The 19,696-nt window shown below is 40.1% G+C and overlaps 1 protein-coding gene across 1 annotated transcript; it reads left to right on the plus strand.

Annotated features, from left to right (window-relative positions):
• Positions 1–1,005: 1,005 nt before the first annotated feature.
• On the plus strand, positions 1,006–2,036 carry LOC129628906 (olfactory receptor 52P1-like). The gene has a single exon (XM_055548528.1). It carries the CDS (start codon positions 1,089–1,091, stop codon positions 2,034–2,036), a length of 948 nt encoding a protein of 315 aa, XP_055404503.1. The 5' UTR covers positions 1,006–1,088.
• Positions 2,037–19,696: the final 17,660 nt, after the last annotated feature.

Raw genomic sequence — 19,696 nt, forward strand, 5'->3', positions numbered from 1 at the left:
GTCTCTCTATTTGCTTACGGTGAATGAGTCTATTATTCTAGTGATTAAAATTCGCTTCTCATCCCCTCTTTTTTTCCCATGTAATTTTGATTTTTATGAGAGACTATACTTTGTCTGCAATTGTCCCTCAGTAACTATATTAGATCATCCATTATGGCCGAATCACCTGACATCTACCACTGACAAATTCTGCATGATTTCACCTGTTTTCTAGCAGCATCCATACAGGACACCTAAGGCAAGCACAGGATCCCAGTACTGACATTACTCAGGCAGTGTTGTGGCTTTAACAGTGTACAAGAGACCCAGCCCCTCAACATGTGTTTCACTGTGCCTGATCTGAACAGAGATTTTTTTTAATTTGTAAAAAAAAAAAAAAAAAAATTTGGTGGTGCCACACAGAATGTGAGATCTTAGTTCCCTGATCAGAGATCAAACCTGTACCTCCTACACTGGAAGAATGGAGTCTTAACCACTGGGCTTCAAGGGAAATCCCCTCAACCCAGATTTTTGAGCCTTATCTGTGAGTAATCATAGGCTCGATGGATGGAAAAATCCACCCAAGATTTCCTTGCCTTCCCTTTTCTTCCCTTCAGTCCTGATCTTCCCATCTTGAAAAGTAACCACATCTGATTCATTTGACCATGACATTACCCTTATATTGTCACCCAGGCAGATGACTCAGTAAGTAGATGGATATAGACAGAGTATAGGCAGAAGATGATCCACAGGCAGGAAAAGAAAGAAAGCTGTAAGAGTTTGTAGCTGCTCATCTTCACCATGAAGAGGGTTCTGCACCCATTCCACTCACCCTTCACCCTCTAAGATAGACATTATCAAATCAGACAATAAGAGGAAAGGGCTCCTTTGAATGATCATGATAACTTCACCTCTTGCCTTGCATCATTTCCCAGCACTCTATAATCTCATACTGAATATTTTTCATGATATCTAACTCAAATATTTCCTGCTGCCATTTCTGTTTCAGCCACAGCATAAGGATGCATCCCAAATGCTTCATCTCTCAGCACTTCCTAGAGTTCAGATCAAGACAATAATTTCTCTACCTACCCTACTTTGACTTAGCCATGAAATTCACAAACCACAGCCAGCAGAATCCAACCTCCTTCCTGCTCATGGGAATTCCTGGCCTTGAGGCCTCTCACTTTTGGATTGCATTTCCATTCTGCTCCATGTACACCCTGGCAGTACTCAGCAACATGGCTGTGCTGCTGGTGGTGTACTCGGAGCCTGAGCTGCACCAGCCCATGTACCTGTTCCTATGCATGCTGTCCATCATCGATCTGGTGCTCTGCACCTCCACTGTGCCCAAGCTCCTTGCACTCTTTTGGGCAAACACTGCTGAGATCACCTTTGGGGGCTGTGCCACCCAGATGTTCTTCATCCATGGCTTCTCAGCTGTAGAATCTGGCCTCCTGCTAGCAATGGCCTTTGACCGCTACTTGGCCATCTGCCGGCCCCTGCATTATGGGTTATTGCTGCCCCCAGAGGCTGTGGGCAAGTTGGGGGCTGCTGCTGTGTTTCGTGGCTTGGGACTCATGACCCCGCTCACCTGCTTACTGGCAAGACTGAGCTACTGTGGCCGAGTGGTGGCCCACTCCTACTGTGAGCACATGGCTGTGGTGAAGCTGGCATGTGGGGGCACACAGCCAAACAACATCTATGGCATCATGGCTGCCACATTGGTGGTGGGTACTGACTCCATCTGCATTGCTATATCCTATGCACTCATCCTCCGGGCAGTGCTAGGCCTCTCCTCCAAGGAGGCAAGGGCTAAGACCTTCGGCACTTGTGGCTCCCATCTGGGCGTCATCCTTCTGTTCTATACACCGGGACTCTTCTCGTTCTACACTCAGCGCTTTGGTCAGCATGTGCCCCGGCACATCCACATTCTCTTGGCTGACCTCTACCTTGTCATGCCGCCCATGCTCAATCCCCTCATCTACGGCATGAAGACCAAGCAGATCCGGGATGGGGCCCTCCGACTGCTGAAGCGGGGCATTGTCCAGTCATAAAGTCTTCAACCCCACCTGGAGACCCCATCCTATTCTTCCCTTAGCCTTTGGGCAATGTCTAAGAGATCAGTGGCTCCCAGCATGACGGAGAGACAGAAACCCACATTCAAAGGTATCCTTCCTTTGATAAGGAAGCACAGTACAGGTGGGATGGGAGAAGAACCATCAGGTGTTTCCCACTTGTGATGTGGGTGTGGTTACAATGCCCTGGGAGCCTCTGTGCAATGGGAAACATGGTTACCAAGCAGAAGACGGCCTCCCGGGGAATCCTACTCTGCTGTTCTGACATGGTTCCTGCCTTCCAGGAGACCTTGATAAAGTGAGAAAGATATGACTAGAGGTCTGACAAGGAGAAATTACCTTCATCCATAGTCAGGTGTTCCTACTCTGATGGGAATACATGGATACCTCCCTCAGTAAGCACTAAATCTGATGGGAGAAACACACAGAATTCAAAGGGGCAGAAAGACAGAGGCAGACCAGTCAGCAGTGGGTCAAAGGGACAACAACGAATAAGAATCAAGGGCAGAGACGGTCCTAAGATGGCAGAGGAATAGGACGGGGAAATCACTTTCTCGCCCACAAATTTATCAAAAGAACATTGAACGCTAAGTAAATTCCATGAAACAACTTCTGAATGCCGGCAGAGGACATCAGGCACCTAGAAAAGCAGCCCATTGTCTTCAAAAGGAGGTAGGAAAAAATATAAAAGACTAAAAGAGAGACAAAAGAGGTAGGGACGGAGCTCTGTCCTGGAAAGGGAGTCTTAAAAAAGAGGTTTCCAAACACCAGGAAACACTCTCACTGCTGAGTCTGTGGTGAGCCTTGGAACCACAGAGGGCAACATAACTGGAAGGAAAAATAAATAAATAATTAAAACCCATAGATTACGTGCCCAGTGGTAACTCCCCCAGCAGAGAAGCAGCCCAGACGTCTGCATCCACTACTAGCAAACAGGGGCTGGGCAAAGAGGCACGGGCTGCATTGCTTGGAGTAAGGACCAGGCCTGAATGCCCTGAGGGCAATCTGAAGGAACTAACTTGGGCTAGCAAACCAGACTATGGGATAGCTACCACATGAAAAGCCCTAACCTAAGACACCACCAGGCCCGCTCACAGAACAAAGGACTGAGCAGAGATAGCCGGCTGCAGACCATCCCCTTCCGGTGACAGGCAGCCAGAGCTGGAAGCGGGCAATTGCGGCCCCAGAGAGGCATTATCTACCAAACTGCAAGCAGGCTTTGTTGCTAACTAAGACTTCTTGGGATTCTGGAAGGTCAACATCCGCCTGAGAAGGTGCGCCAGTTGTACACCCATAAAACCGAGTGGCAGGGATGGGGGAGGCGATAAGTTGCAGCGACCACACTCACCAAATACCTGGTCACCTGAGCTGCTCGGACTTGGGAAGGGCACCAAAACACAGGCCCAACTGAGTCTGCGCCTCTGAGGACTACCCGAGTGCCTGAACCTGAGAGGCTTAGACCTGGGAAGTGCATACAACCCAGGGCTGGCCTCAGACAGTTCCCAGCAGAGCAACCTAAAGCCTAAGCAGTGTTGACAGGGAAAGCATACATGCCGTGAGTGGGGGCAAACCCAGTGTGGCCAAGACACTGCAAGAACATGCCAGTGTTATTTGTTTGCAACATCCCTCCCTCCCCACAGAACGACTGAACAAGAGAGCCTAAAAAAGTGTCCACCACTGCCCCCTTCTGTCAGGGCATAAATTAGACACTGAAGAGACCAGCAAACTGAAGAAGCTAAAACAGAGGGAACCTCCTTGGAAATGACAGGTGCAATAGATTAAAACCCTGTAGTTAGTACCGACTACATAGGAAGGGGCCTATAGATCTTGAGAAATATAAGCCAGATCAAGGAATTATCCAAAAATGAACTGACCCCACAACAACACCAGAGAAAGTCCTAGATATGTTTTTACTATTTTTACTATCATTCTTTTTTTTTTTAATTTTTAAGTCCTCTATTACTCCTTTAATTTTCATTTTTATAACCTACTATTACTTTGCAAAAAAAAAAAAAAAGAGAGAGAGACCCTATTTTTTAAAGCAAATTTCATATATATATATATAGTAATTTTTGTGACTTTGTTTTGTTTTGTTTTTTTCTTTAATATTGCATTTTTGAAAATCCAACCTCTACTCTAGATTTTTAATCTTTGCTTTTTGGTATTTGTTATCAATTTTGTACTTTTAAGAACACTATCTTTAGTACCCATTTTTACTTGGGAGCGAGATTACTGGCTTGACTGCTCTCTCCCCCTTTGGACTCTCCTTTTTCTCCACCAGGTCGCCTCTATCTCCTCCCTCCCCCTTCTCTTCTCTACCCAACTTTGTGAATCTCTTTGTGTGTTCCAGACAGTGGAGAACCCTTAGGAAACTGATTACTGGCTGGATCTGTCTCTCTCCTTTTTATTCCCCCCTTTATCCTCCTGGCCACCTCTGTCTCCCTCCTCCCTCTTCTCTTCTCTGGATAACTCTGTGAACATCTCTGAGCAGTCCAGACTGTGGAGCACATATAAGGAAGTGATTACTGGCTGTTGGGGTCCTTTAATAGATCTGGACCTGGAGGTCCAGAGGCGATGATAAGAAAGTGAAAGAGAGAAAGAGGCTGATACTCCCTGGTTTATGCAGAAAACCAATAAAGTCCTTGACACAGGACTTGCGTCTCTCACGAAGGCACCAGGCGCCCTCTCGAGGAGGGTGAAGGCACAGGGCACCTTCTCAGGAGAGTCTTATAAGCCCAGGTAGGAGAGTGAGCAAGATGGGTCTCTGTGCTCCAAAAAATCAGCCAAAGAGAGAGAGAGAGAAAGAAAGAAAGACAGACACGGGGACCCAAGCTCTGATGGAGCAAAGGTGCTTTAATGATTTTTCTGTGAGTATATATAGGCTGTAGTACAAGAAGTTTCTTTTGTCAATGATAAAGATCAGAAAACCAAATGTACAGTAACCGTTACCAAGGGAACAGGGATGATGATGGTCAGGAGACAATCCATATCTCAAGAAAGGGGATTGAGACTAAGCAGTTTTGTTGTAAAGAGAATGTTTACTAAAGGAGATTCAAGCCTGACTCACACAATGACCCCAGTTCCTGGGAGCAGTGTGCTGTTTCGCTTAAAGAGAAACAAAGGACTCGTGAGAAACAGCACGTAGGAATCCTCCTGTTAAACATTCCCTGACAATTCTCCCTTATTTACTTATAATATTTGTAAAAAAGAGTTCTGTTCATTACAGTTTGTTTAGTTTCAACAATCTTTGCATGAAGGCAATGGTAGATGACAAATATAATTATCAAGACAATCATTAAAATTACAGTTTCAGACCCGATGTTGTGAGTAATGCTTTGGAATCATCCGTGTGGTTCTAGCCCAGATAATTGATTAGCTAGTTGTTCAGCTTAAGTTTTCATATTAGTGGAAGAGGGCAGATTATTAGAAAAGGTTTCAAATATTTCTTTTTGTAATAATTGTACATTCAGAGAGACATTATCATGTATGTTTTGTAAATGAAATTTGATTTGTTCCTAGTTGTAGGCATTATTATTGAAATGAACAGGAGTAACACAAAATTGAGTAGAATTCCAATCACATTTTAACATTACCTGTTTTTGTACATCTGTTCATTGATCTCCAACCCATTTGATGGCTGTTTTTAGTTCCTGTATTACTTCTTGAATATCCTCATCTATCTGAGACTGAGTGGCCCACATAGTATGGGGATCTTTAGTCCAATTTTGAATAAAATTATGTGTTTGAATTGAGGTTTGTAAAGCAACACCAGTGACAGCAGCAGCGGTGCAAATAGCTATTAATCTCAAAATGCCAAAAATTAGCTATCCAATGAATTGTTTAGATCATCAGAGCAATTTAGTAAGTAACTGGGAAGCAAGTCCAGCCATGGGACCTTCTTCCTAGGGCCGCTGGAGATTTATTGGTAACCATAGATTATGTTGAAATAAAAGAATCAAAAGGCAGTCATTTTACAAGGAAATAGAGGAGTTAAGACAAGTATATAATTTACAATTTATGCAAGTTGTAGAACATAAAGCCTTATTGAATTGTAAGTTTCCTATAGCTACAACAAAAGGAAGTAGAACACAGGCTTGTATAAAATATGATTGATTATAGTGAAATAAACATTGCTTAGGCTACAATTAGTCCTTGTGAAATGTCCAGTCCAAGTCCCAAGTTCCTCGATGCCTGCAGCAAGTTTCCAGATGTCCCATTGTTCAGGTCCAATCTGTTTATCAAGAACAATTTGAGGATGAGGTGGGGCCACTCCACCATCAAGCCATCCAAGAAGTCCTCTGTCATGGTAATGCTCCATTGTAGTATTAGTAACCTTCTATGTTATTTGATTAATATAATCATATCTAGTGCTGTAATATCATCTGAGCAGTTAGATAACCATATACCATGGGGTCCCCAATCAACAACTGTATGATTAGCCGTAAACATTAATTTTCCTGATTTGGCCTGACATTTGTCCCAATGAACAGGAATATATTTAAAGTTCTTATTAGTAAATCCTTTGCATAGTGTTCTTTTTTCTTTCCCTAATTCTTTCCCTAAAGGTTTAGTAATATAAACATGGCTCATGGGCAAAGAAAGGGTAGTAAATAATCCAAGCAGTGTCCGAAAGTCCTCTTTTAGAGGCAGGGTGAAAGCCCAAGTTTGTCGGCTAACATTTATGTATAATTCTGTTGGGCCCATATACAAAGAAAGGACTTCATAACCTAGAGAGATATTAATTGGTTTTTCTCCTTCTTCAGGATGATAGGGCCCCTCCAAGTTTCAAGGAGGGGACATATGTGTTGAGTCATTAGTGGATATGATTGGTCTTATATCTGTCCATTTTATAACCTACAATAAAAGGGGGGGGTTAAGTATATAAACCAATTAAGTGTGATCAATCAAGTCAGCCTGAGCAGGGGAAACAAAAGCAAGCAAAGCAAGCATAGCAAAGAAAGATATTTTCAGGATTCCGAGGCATTCCCTGTTGAGAAGTCAGATTTTCAGCTTGATTAGTAAGGGTATTTATCTGTCCCCAAGTAGGGAGATCATAAGGTCGGTGATGTCAAGTGCAGCGCTTTTTGGAAATTTTTAAAGTCACCATGGCTTGTATTGGAATTCCTTCTTCCTGAGGTTTTTGTTGTATTGTCTCTAGTCTGAATGTTGGGGGCCCCTTTAGGTTGAATCTTCTGAAGAGGAAGTCATATGAGTTTGTTGGATCCATCTGGAGAAATAGAAGCATATCACTTTCCCTGTAAGATTAGTTTCTTAGATTTCCATAGATTAGTTAACCCATCTTGACATCAAATGGGCAAAGGAAGGGAAGTGTTCTTTAATGTTTCAAAGTGTTTTTTTACTGTTTTTGTCAAAATATCTTCTTTCAGTAACTTTAAAAAATTTAAAACAAATATATTAACAATAGTTATAGAAAGGAAAGCAATAATGATGAAAACATTCCTAGGAAATATTTCAGTCCAAAAATAATCATCTAGAGATCTGTTTGGGGATTGGTAGATAATGTCCACCAAGAGGACATTGAGAAGCTTTTATTTTAAATTGACCTTGACTCTTGACGACTTAAACCTTTCTTCTTGAATGTTGTTTCCATGAATTTGTTCATTTCTGTGTCAAAGGTATGAGTCATCATCTTGTTCAGCCAATGCTATTGTTCTTCTTTTTAATATATGTAAATCAAATAGACCCAATTTTGGTTTTAACTCCTTAGTGTTTGGGTATTTTGGAATTGACAACATTGATGTTGTTAGAGGTAGGTTTTTCTGGTTGATACAGTTTATGCCTCATGTTTAACAGATGGGACAGTCAGTGGCTTAAAACAAGCTTTTGTAGATATATGTACCCATTTAAAAAATATTTTTTCATTTAAGCCCAGGTATCGGTGGCATAGTCTGTCTAATGTAGAGTTTATCAGTTCCAACCAAGCGATGTGTCAGTAAGTAAGTTTGTCTTAAATTCCATGAGGTACTATAGTCTTGTTGTCATCATTAACTAACCATGAAAATTTGGCTGTGGTTTTGAAATAATGGGTTTATTTCTTTCTCATTCAGCATATATGTTTTTTCTAATATAAAAAGAAATGGGATCTGACTGTGTTTTAAGTGGTTTGTGTTATTTGGGGCAAAGGATTAGGAGCAAACATTCAAATATTTTTTCTTAAGTGAAATTATTGAAAAGCTGATGCAGAACAACTTGATAAATGAAATGTTGCTCATACCCAAATATATTTGACCTTGTCCTTGGAAAAGAAATGAAGCCTGGCAGTTGTCTAATCTCTCTGTTCAATGTGTCAAGGAAGATTATATTTTCAAGACAGACCTTAAAAGAAGGTGAATATTTTGCACTTTTGATATTCTTAGGAACAAACAATCTTTTTGGCAAGTGGTGTCTTTTTTATGTTGTTTTTGTTTTGCATTGTGAAACAGGCATTCAAGTTGATGTTATTTTGTTTTAAGAATCTTACAAATTGAAAATAGCAATAAAATTATATTAATAATAGTTATAGGTTTAAAGACTATATTGTATTAGAATCTAGTAAAGTCTGTTCTGGATAAGAAAGATAAAAGTGTTCCTGTGTATACCCTCTTATTTAATTTTGTTTGTTTGTTTGTTTGCAGTTACAGTGTGTAATATGTTTGCTTAATTATCTCTTGTGTTTATGGATTATAAGGCATGTCTGTAATCTGTTTAATAGAGAATGAATGTAAAAATTGTTTAAATTTGCTTAGAAATATAGATAGGGCCATTGTTTGTTTTTATAGAATTAGGTATTCTCATTATTGTAAAGTGAGCTAATAGGTGGATTATAACATATTGTGTAGTTTCACCTTGGAGAGGTGTGGTCCATATAAAAGAAGAATTTGTATGAATTGAGACATGTAAGAAGGAAGAGGAAGAAAGTTCAGGGCAATGAGTTATATCCATTTGTCATAAAATTTTCTTTCATTTGTCATAAACTCCTTTTTATATTTTTATATTCATCATTTTATTTGCCATTTCTTATAACTTTTTATCAAAAGCATATATCTTATTTTTCTTTAGCAACTATGAAGTGTCTTGTATGTTAGTATTTTATAGATTGGTGAATATATTTATTATATCATATTATATATTATAATATATATTTATTTTTATATAAACATATGTTTATATTTTTATATATATTTCTTAATAGTTTAAAATCTTTTTAGTTTATCTGTAAGAAAAAATTTTTGTAAGAGGAAGTTAACGTTCAGTGATTAATGTTTTAAAATCTTACTTCATTTGGAAATGACCTAGCTATTTAATAAACTTTTATTATTTAGTTTAGTATAACTCCAGAAACTTAAGTTACCCCAATGCTAAGAGATTATTTTAGATTATAATAATAGATTATTCTATTAAAAATATAGTTATTTTAATAGAGTTATTTAAAAGTTTTCATCTTATTTATAAATATATATAAAGTTACCCTTTTGTTGACAAATTTAGTTTACCTTAAACCTAGGCATAATAAAAGTATTATATAATGTTGATGACTCAAGACATGCTTAATTAGATTAGCAAACAAGTGAATTTAAATAGGGCTCATTAACTTCATATTATTCAAAAACAAAGACATATATTGAAACCTAAATAATTTTAGATAGATAGGCATAGTTTTCCTCTTGAAATTTAAAATATCTTTTTGTTTTATTTTTAATTTTTTTTTTTTTTTTTTAGTTCCACCAATTCGTTTATGGCTGGAGTCCTAGATAGAGTAGGCTGTGTATCCCAAGGACATGATAAGAGTTAACTTGAGGTTTTTTCTTAGGCCTGTTTTTGTTTCCCAGGCAGAATTGGAGCTCCAAAGAAGTATTTTAAGAACTTAACTTTTTCCTAATTACACGAGTAAAAAAAACTGGTTTTGCAATTTCCAAAAAGATTTTATTTTAATCGGTTTTCTCTGGAGTCTAAAGAATATCATGGTCATTCGTTGTCAAAAATATCATTTCTCCTTTTTTGTAGTTACAGTATATTCTTAATGATATATGCATGAGGGAATTTCTATCACATAGGAAGTAAAGCCTTGGCTATAAAATTTTGACAAATATTAGGATTGTTACAAATAGCTGTGAAAAGAAGAGAAGCGAAAAGCAAAGGAGAAAAGGAAAGATATAAGCATCTGAATGCAGATCTCCAAAGAATAGCAAGAAGAGATAAGGAAGCCTTCCTCAGCGATCAATGCAAAGAAATAGAGGAAAACAACAGAATGGGAAAGACCAGAGATCTCTTCAAGAAAATTAGAGATACCAAGGGAACATTTCATGCAAAGATGGGCTCGATAAATGACAGAAATGGTATGGACCTAACAAGCAGAAGATATTAAGAAGAGGTGGCAGGAATACACAGAAGAACTGTACAAAAAAGATCTTCATGACCAAGATAATCACGATGGTGTGATCACTCACCTAGAGCCAGACATCCTGGAATGTGAAGTCAACTGGGCCTTAGAAAGCATCACTATGAACAAAGTTAGTGGAGGTGATGGAATTCCAGTTGAGCTATTTCAAATCCTGAAAGATGATGCTGTGAAAGTGCTGCACTCAATATGCCAGCAAATTTGGAAAACTCAGCAGTGGCCACAGGACTGGAAACGGCCCATTTTCATTCCAATCCCAAAGAAAGGCAATGCCAAAGAATGCTCAAACTACCACACAATTGCACTCCTCTCACACGCTAGTAAAGTAATGCTCAAAAATCTCCAAAACCGGCTTCAGCGATACGTGAACCATGAAATTCCAGATGTTCAAGCTGGTTTTAGAAAAGGCAGAGGAACCAGAGATCAAATTGCCAGCATCCGCTGGGTCATCAAAAAAGAAAAGAGAGTTCCAGAAAAACACCTATTTCTGCTTTATAGACTATGCCAAAGCCTATAACTGTGTGGATTATTTTTTTTATGTTTTTTATTATTATTATTATTATATATTAATATATATAATATAATATTAATATATATTATATATAATAATATAATATAATATATTAATATTATATATTATATAATAATAATTATTATTATTATTATGTGGAAATTATTATTTCCACAATAAACTGTGGAAAATTCTGAAAGAAATGGGAATACCAGACCACCTGACCCTCCTCTTAAGAAACCTATATGCAGGTCAGGAAGCAACAGTTAGAACTGGACATTGAACAACAGACTGGTTCCAAATAGGAAAAGGAGTACGTCAAGGCTGTATATGGTCACCCTGCTTATTTACCTTCTATGCAGAGTACATCATGAGAAACTCTGGGCTGGAAGAAGCACAATCTGGAATCAAGATTGCCAGGAGAAATATCAATAACCTCAGATATGCAGATGACACCACCCTTATGGCAGAAAGTGAAGAGGCACTCAAAAGCCTCTTGATGAAAGTGAAAGAGGAGAGTGAAAAAAGGTGGCTTAAAGCTCAACATTCAGAAAATGAAGATCATGGCATCTGGTCCCATCACTTCATGGGAAATAGATGAGGAAACAGTAGAAACCGTGTCAGACTTTATTTATTGGGGCTCCAAAATCACTGCAAATGGTGATTGCAGCAATGAAATTAAGACACTTACTCTTGGAAGGAAAGTTATGACCAACCTAGATAGCATATTGAAAAGCAGAGACATTACTTTGCCAACAAAGGTCCGTCTAGTCAAGGCTATGGTTTTTCCAGTGATCATGTATGGATGTGAGAGTTGCACTGTGAAGAAAGCTGAGCACTGAAGAATTGATGCTTTTGAACTGTGGTGTTGGAGAAGACTCTTGAGAGTCCCTTGGATTGCAAGGAAATCAAACCAGTCCATTCTGAAGGAGATCAGCCCTGGGATTTCTTTGGAAAAAATGATGCTGAAGCTGAAACTCCAGTACTTTGGCCACCTCATGTGAAGAGTTGACTCATTGGAAAATACTCTGATGCTAGGAGGGATTGGGGGCAGGAGGAGAAGGGGACAACAGAGGATGAGATGGCTGGATGGCATCACTGACTTGATGGACGTGAGTCTGAGTGAACTCCGGGAGTTGGTGATGGACAGGGAGGCCTGGCGTGCTGTGATTCATGGGGTCGCAAAGAGTCAGACACGACTGAGTGACTGAACTGAACTGAACTGAGAGCTAATATTTTGATAAGAATATTGTATCAATGTTCATTATAGATATGTATCTTATAATTTTCTTTCTTACAATATCCTTATCAGGTTTTTATATCTTGGTTTTGCTTGCCTCATAAGCATATTAGAAAGCATTCCTTACTGCTTTATTTTTGGAAAACGTAGATCCTTCTAGTCAAGGCTATGGTTTCTCCAGTGGTCATGTATGGATGTGAGAGTTGGACTGTGAAGAAAGCTGAGCGCCGAAGAATTGATGCTTTTGAACTGTGGTGTTGGAGAAGACTCTTGAGAGCCCTTGGACTGAAAGGAGATCCAACCAGTCCACTCTGAAGGAGATCAGCCCTGGGATTTCTTTGGAGGGAATGATGCTAAAGCTGAAACTCCAGTACTTTGGCCACCTCATGCGAAGAGTTGACTCATTGGGAAAGACTCTGATGCTGGGAGGGATTGGGGGCAGGAGGAGAAGGGGACGACAGAGGATTAGATGGCTGGATGGCATCACTGACTCGATGGGCGTGAGTTTGAGTGAACTCCAGGAGTTGGTGATGGACAGGGAGGCCTGGCATGATGCAATTCATGCGGTCGGAAAGAGTCTGACATGACTAAGTTACTGAACTGAACTGAACTGAATATTTTATTTATTCCTAAAATATTTGATAGACTTCTACAGGAAATATCTGGATCTGACATTTCTTTTTTTTGTTTTGTTATTATACATTTAATTTTTCATAAATATAGGTATATTCAGATTTTCTATTTTTACAAGCTGTCCAATTTTCCCTAAATTACCAAAATAATATAATATTCAAAATAATATACTAATATATCACAAAATTGTTTATAACTTCCTCTTATTCTCTCAGTTCTGTAGGACCTGTCACTTCTTTTATTTCTGATATAGGTTATTTGTGTGAGTTTGCCCTGTTCTATCATGCCGGTGGGGGTGGGGGGAAGGCAGAGAAATGTATCAATTTTATTAATGTTTATAACCAATTTGTAGATTTATTGATTTTTCTTTATTGTTTGCTTTTTCTTTCATTGATTTTTGCTCTTTATTTCCATTCTTCTGTTTACTCTGGGTTTAGTCTGCTCTTCTCTTTGAGTGGCCAGGATCATTGCGCTCACTCCTTTCTTATTCTCCAGCTGATTCCTCATCACATGTACTGCTCTATTGTCTCATCTTCAATATGAGACAGCCCACCACTTTCCTTCATCTGAGAGTCAGTTTTCTGGCCCTTTTGGTCCCTTTATCCTTTCTGACACCCACTTTTTAAGCATTCTCCCAGAAATGTTAGGAATCCAAGACTTTCTCACTACACCACTTTTCTCTATTTTGTAAATCCAAATGGCCAGGGGCTAACATTGTATCTTATTTAAATGAGTGATTGCTTCTGCTAAGTCACTTCAGTTGTGTCCTACTCTGTGCGACACCATAGACGACAGCCCACCAGGCTTCCCTGTCCCTGGGATTCTCCAGGCAAGAACAGTGGAGAGGGTTGCCATTTCCTTCTCCAATGCATGAAAGTGAAAAGTGAAAGTAAAGTTGCTCAGTTGTGTCCGACTCTTAGCAACCCCATGGACTGCAGCCTACCAGGCTCCTCCGTTCATGGGATTTTCCAGGCAAGAGTACTGGAGTGGGTTGCCTTTGCCTTCACTTGAAATGAGTGATTAGACGGGCTTAAACAAGTGACTGACATTAATATATACTTTGAAGCAAGGAATGGCTGTAAGATGACTGCCTTAGCCATCTCATGTGAGAAGACACTAGATATCCTGGTGTTTGGAACCAAAAGAATGTCCTTGTGAACTGAGTTGGAACAACTTCCATTGAGTTTTTCCAAGAATGAAGATAGCTTGCAAAGTCGTAAGATTGGTATACAGAGCCTGAGCCACCCAGGGTACAAAGTCAGAAGAGGAAAAGACTGTAAAGAAAAAAAAGAAATTGATGAAATAAAAATTTGTATAGGAGAGACAGATGAAAGTGATGAATAGAACATAGAGCTCACTTCTTCCCATAGATAAATCAAAAATACATCTACAAATGGAACCGTTCTCACAGAATACCTACTGAACACCAGCAGATCTCATACAACTGAAGCTGCAGGAAGGATCACCACATAACCAAGCAGAACAAAAGAAAGAAAAATGGGGAAAGGACCTGCACCCCTGGGAGGGAGCTGTGAAAGAGGAATGTCTCCTAGAAACTGCCTTCACTGGCCAGATCAGCTGGGATAAAGAGAGTGCTTTGAAGATTCAGAAGAGAGTGTAGCAACTGGCTTGAGGCAGGCAGAACAGAAAGAGACCAGCATAGATGGTCGTAGGCACCTCATTGCACTCCCCAGACTGAGACATAGATCTGCTGACGCACAAAGGGGCTGGGTGCTGAAACTGGGACTTCAGTGGAGAGACCCAGGGATGTCTGCTCCTGAAGTTGTGTGTGTCTGCACAGCTGTGTTGTTTGGCAGGTTTATACCACAGAGGTCTTTGCGAGCTCAGTGCCTAGGGGACATCCAAGCAGATCACTGATGCTCCTGAGACTGGGGTCGGTATGGCGTGAGCAGCTGCAGGCTTTACAGGCACGCACATGCAGAGACAGGGCTGGGTCTGGGCTGATTCTGTAGCTCCAGATGCATGAATACGTCAGGTCCCAGTGCTGGACTTCAGCAGATGTGCACTGGTGAATACGCACCAGTGGCTTTGTGAGCACAACCCCTGAAGGATGTCCAGGGTAACTGATTGCACTGTCAGGTTGAGGCAGATAAGAGAGTAATGCCAACAACAGTGTACTTTGTGAGCCCACAAAACGGGTAACAGGTGACACCAAAGAGAACACCTCAAGGTGGACAGCTCCTGTGAAGGGGTACTTAGGCACTCCTCTCCCAGCAAAAGTATTCCAGTCCAGCCAGCATTACACTGCAGCTCAGAAATGGATGTGGGGGCTTCTCCTCCAACAATGGGAACAGACTCTGCCCCCCACAGGGCTATTACAACCACAGAGCAAAGAGGAGGCCCCACCCAACCTCCAGAGCAGTCCCTTGTCACCACAATACCAACTGGAACCCCTATCATGGGGATAATGACCAGCACACACCGAGGAAAGATATGGAAGACAACCATACTAAAAACAGCCCTCATAACAAAAGTATCAGGCTCACACAGGCTACACAGGGACACTTTCATATAAAAACAGCCCTTCAAGACCACAGTAGATAATTGTTTCTCCCAAATTCATAGTCAGAGAAATAAAACTAAAATGAAGAAGAGGAACCACTCCCAACTAAAAGAATAAGTGACATTCCCTGAAAGAACAATGAAACAGATCTCTCCAGTCTACCAGATTCTGAGTTCAAAAAGGAGATAATTAAAATATTGAAGGAATTAAGAAAGACTTTTGATAGAAATGTGGATCACTGTAACAAGGAACTAGAAACTATAAAGAGGAACCAATTAGAAGGTTCATTTGCCAAGATAAAAGTCAAGTTAAAAGCAATAAATAACTAAATAATGCAGAAGAATGAGTAAGTGATCTGAAAGACAGAATATGGAAATCATCCAATAAGAAGAGCAGACAGAAAAGCAAATGAAAGCAATATATGAGCTCTATGGCACAATATAAACTGAGACAATATACTCATAATAGGAATCCTAAGAGAAGAAAGAGAAAAAGAGGATCGAAAATGTATCTGAAAAAATTATAGCTGAAAAATTCCCCAAACTAAGGAAGGAAACAGATATATAAGTACAGGAAGAACAGAGGGTCCCAAATAAGATGAACCCAAACAAACCTACATTAAGACATATTATAATTAAAATGGCAAGAGTGAAAGATAAAGAGAAGATTCTAAAAGCAGCAAGAGAAAAAGACTTAGTTCAACTAATTTCTCTACAGAAACACTGCAGGCCAGAGTGAGTGACAAAATATATTCAAGTCCTGAAAGGAAATAACCTGCAATCTAGGGTACTCTCACCAGCAAGATCATGCAATGAAGTGTCACCTCATACAGGTTAGAGCATCTACCATCAAAAAATCTACAAATGATAAATGCTGGAGAAGGTATGGAGAAAAGGGAACCCTCCTACACTGCTGGTAGTATGTAAATTGATGAGGCGACAATAGAGAAGTTATGAATGTTTCTTTAAAAACTACAGCTACGGTTGTCATATGATCCAACAATTCCATCTATGGGCATATATCCAGAAAAAAAGTCTAATTCATAAAGATACATGCACCATAATGTTTATTTCAGCACTATTTAAAATAGCCAAGATATGGAAGGAACCTAAATGTTCATCAACATATGAATGGATAAAGATGTAGTATACATACACACACACACATACACACACACACACACACACACACACACAGAGGAATACTTTTCAGCCATTAAAAGTAATGAAATAATGCCATTTGCAGCAACATGAATGGACCTAGAGATTATCATACTAATGAAGTAATTCAAAGAAAAATAACATATGATATAACTTATATGTTAAATGTAAAAATGCGATACAAGTGAATTTATAAAATAGAAAGAGACTCAAAGACATAGTAAATAAACATGGTTACCAAAGGGGGATGGGGTGGAGGGATAAATTTGGAGGATAAAGTATGAGTTTCAAACTAGATAAACAACAAGGTCCTACTATACAGCATACAGAACTATATTCAATATCTTGTAATAAATTCCACTAGAAAAGAATATGAAATAAAATGTATGTGTGTACAACCAATCCCAAAGGGCAGTGCCAAAGAATGTTCAAACTATTGCACAATTGCACTCATTTCACATACTAGCAAAGTAATGCTCAAAATCCTTCAAGCTAGGCTTCAACAGTATGTGAACTGAGAACTTCAGATGTACAAGCTGGATTTAGAATAGGCAGAAGAGCCAGAGATCAAATTGTCAACATCAATTGGATCATAGATAAAGCAAGAGAATTCCAGAAAAAAACATCTACTTCTGCTTCATTGACTATGCTAAAGCCTTTAACTAATGGCTCACACCACCCTTCATGGCAGAAATCAAGAAGAACTAAAGAGCTTCTTTACAGGGGTCCAGCCCTAGTAGGATCCAGGGATTCCCTCAGGAGGACGGCGTCAGCGATAAGGAAAGTAAAAGGTGAGAGAAAGAGGTTTGATCTTCCTTGGTTTACACAAAAAGGCAATAAAGCTCCTCATACAGAACTTGCTCTGTTCATGGAGGCCGCAGGCACCCTCTCAGTGGGGTGAGGACGCAGGACGCCCTTTCCACAGTGAAGACACAGAGCACCTTCCCGATCAGGTCTCAGAAGCCCAGGCAAACAAGTGAACTCAGAGAGCCCCTGTGTTCCAAGTAGTCATCCTGAAAGAAGAACAGAGAGAGAAAAAGAGAGAAAAAGAAAAAAAGAATGACATGGGGAGACCAAGCCTGATGAGCAAGGCCTGTAACTTTATTTATAAAAGGAGCTTTTATACCCTCAGTTGTATATAGAGGATAATAGGGGGGGTGCAGAGTCATGCAAGGTCAGCAGTCCTTGACCCTTATCGAAACCAGGCTTTCTTTCTGCAAACTTATCATATACAAAGACTTTAGGTGATTTACATCATCTTCTGGCCAGGAGGCCTGTTAACATTTTTATTCTGATAAAGGTTAGTTAACCAGAAAACTTATTTTCTCCAAAGGTGATCTTTCTAGAAGTTTGGTGCCACTCCCAGAAAGCACTAGATAAAGTTGGATTTTTATAGGGCAAAGGTGCAGTGGGGTGTAACAAGGAAAGAATTTATTACCTCGAGGGTCTAAAGTTGTTAACATCAAGGCTACTACTTATTTTTCCTATATTCCAACTATGTTAATTAATATACTCACAAGGACACAATGGGTAAGGAATATGGAAACTTGGCAGCAAGCATTAGCTCAACAATGAAATCTTCTACCAGTTCTATTCTAATAATTTTAAACTCCCTGAGAAACTCTGCATTGTTAGAATATCTTAAGCTTCCCGTGCATCTCATGGTTGGGAGGCTGTAAACAATCACATGCATAGCTGTAAGAGTCCGGATAAACCTGTCAGGCAAGTTAGAAAGCTATCTGAGGGATTTGAATTGGAACACACCTATTATGCCCAGGAGACTTATTAACTAGAGCTTTAAGTTGATGTCCTTCAGAGAAAGGTGGTCGGGGATAGCCCCCCATTAATGTCAGAGGAGTTGGTGAAAGTCATAAAATAGTAAGACAGACAGACTCTGGTTTTAGGGTAGATGCTCGAGCAGGTCCAGGGGGTCCCTCCAGTCCTGATCCGCCTTTGCCTTCAGGCCCTTTCCACATGACCTTTGTCATGGGTGGGATCTCCCATGCTGGCTCTTGGCACTTCTTGACGAAAGTAGAAGAGGAGAGTGAAAAAGTTGGCTTAAAATTCAACATTCAGAAAACTAAGATCATGTCATCTGGTCCCATCACTTCACGGCACATAGATGGGGAAACAATGGAAACAGTGAGAGATTTTATTTTGGGGAGCTCCAAAGTCACTGCAGATGGTGACTACAGCCATGAAATTAAAAGATGCTTGCTCCTTGGAAGAAAAGTTATGACCAACCCAGACAGCATATTAAAAAGCAGAGACATTACTTTGCTAACAAAGGTCCATCTGGTCAAAGCTATGGTTTTTCCAGTAGCCATGTATGGATATGAGAGTTGGATTACAAAGAAAGCTGAGCACTGAAGAATTGATGCTTTTGAACTGTGGTGTTGAAGAAGACTCTTGAAAGTCTCTTGAACTGCAAGGAGATCCAACCAGTCCATCCTAAAGGAAATCAACCTTGAATATTCATTGGAAGGACTGATGCTGAAGCTGAAACTCCAATCCTTTGGCCACCTGATGCAAAGAACTGATTCATTTGAAAAGACTACGATGCTGGGAAAGATTGAAGGCAGGAGGAGAAGGGGACAACAGAGGATGAGATGGTTGGCTGGCATCCCTGACTCAATGGACATGAGTCTGAGCAAACTCCGGGACTTGGTAATGGACAGGGAGGCCTGGCGTGCCGTAGTCCATGGGGTTGCAAAGAGTCAGACATGACTGAGCAACTAAATTGAATGAATCACAACAAACTGTGGAAAATTCTAAAAGAGATGGGAATACCAGACCACCTTACCTGCCTTTTCAGAAACCTGTATGCAGGTCAAAAATCAACAGTTAGAACAGGACATGCAACAACAGACTGGCTTAAAAGTGGGAAAGGAGTATGTCAAGTCTGTATAATGTCACCCTGCTTATTTAACTTATATGCTGCGTAATCATGCGAAATGCCTGGCTGGATGAAGCACAAGCTGGAGTCAAGATTTCTAGAAGAAATAACAATACTCTCAGATATGCAGATGACACCACCATAATGGCAAAAAGCAAAGAAGAATTAAAGAGCCTCTTGATGAAAGTGACCACCCACAGGTGGCTCAGCTGGTTAAGAACCCACCTGCAATGGGGGAGACCTGGGTTCGATCCCTGGCTTGGGAAGATCCCCTGGA

This window comes from Bubalus kerabau, chromosome 15 (assembly GCF_029407905.1).
Source record: "Bubalus kerabau isolate K-KA32 ecotype Philippines breed swamp buffalo chromosome 15, PCC_UOA_SB_1v2, whole genome shotgun sequence".
NCBI classification, from domain to species: domain Eukaryota; kingdom Metazoa; phylum Chordata; class Mammalia; order Artiodactyla; family Bovidae; genus Bubalus; species Bubalus kerabau.

Coding starts and splice junctions, on each gene's coding strand:
- LOC129628906 (XM_055548528.1), top strand. CDS start 1,089: ATGAAATTCACAAACCACAGCCAGCAGAATCCAACCTCCTTCCTGCTC.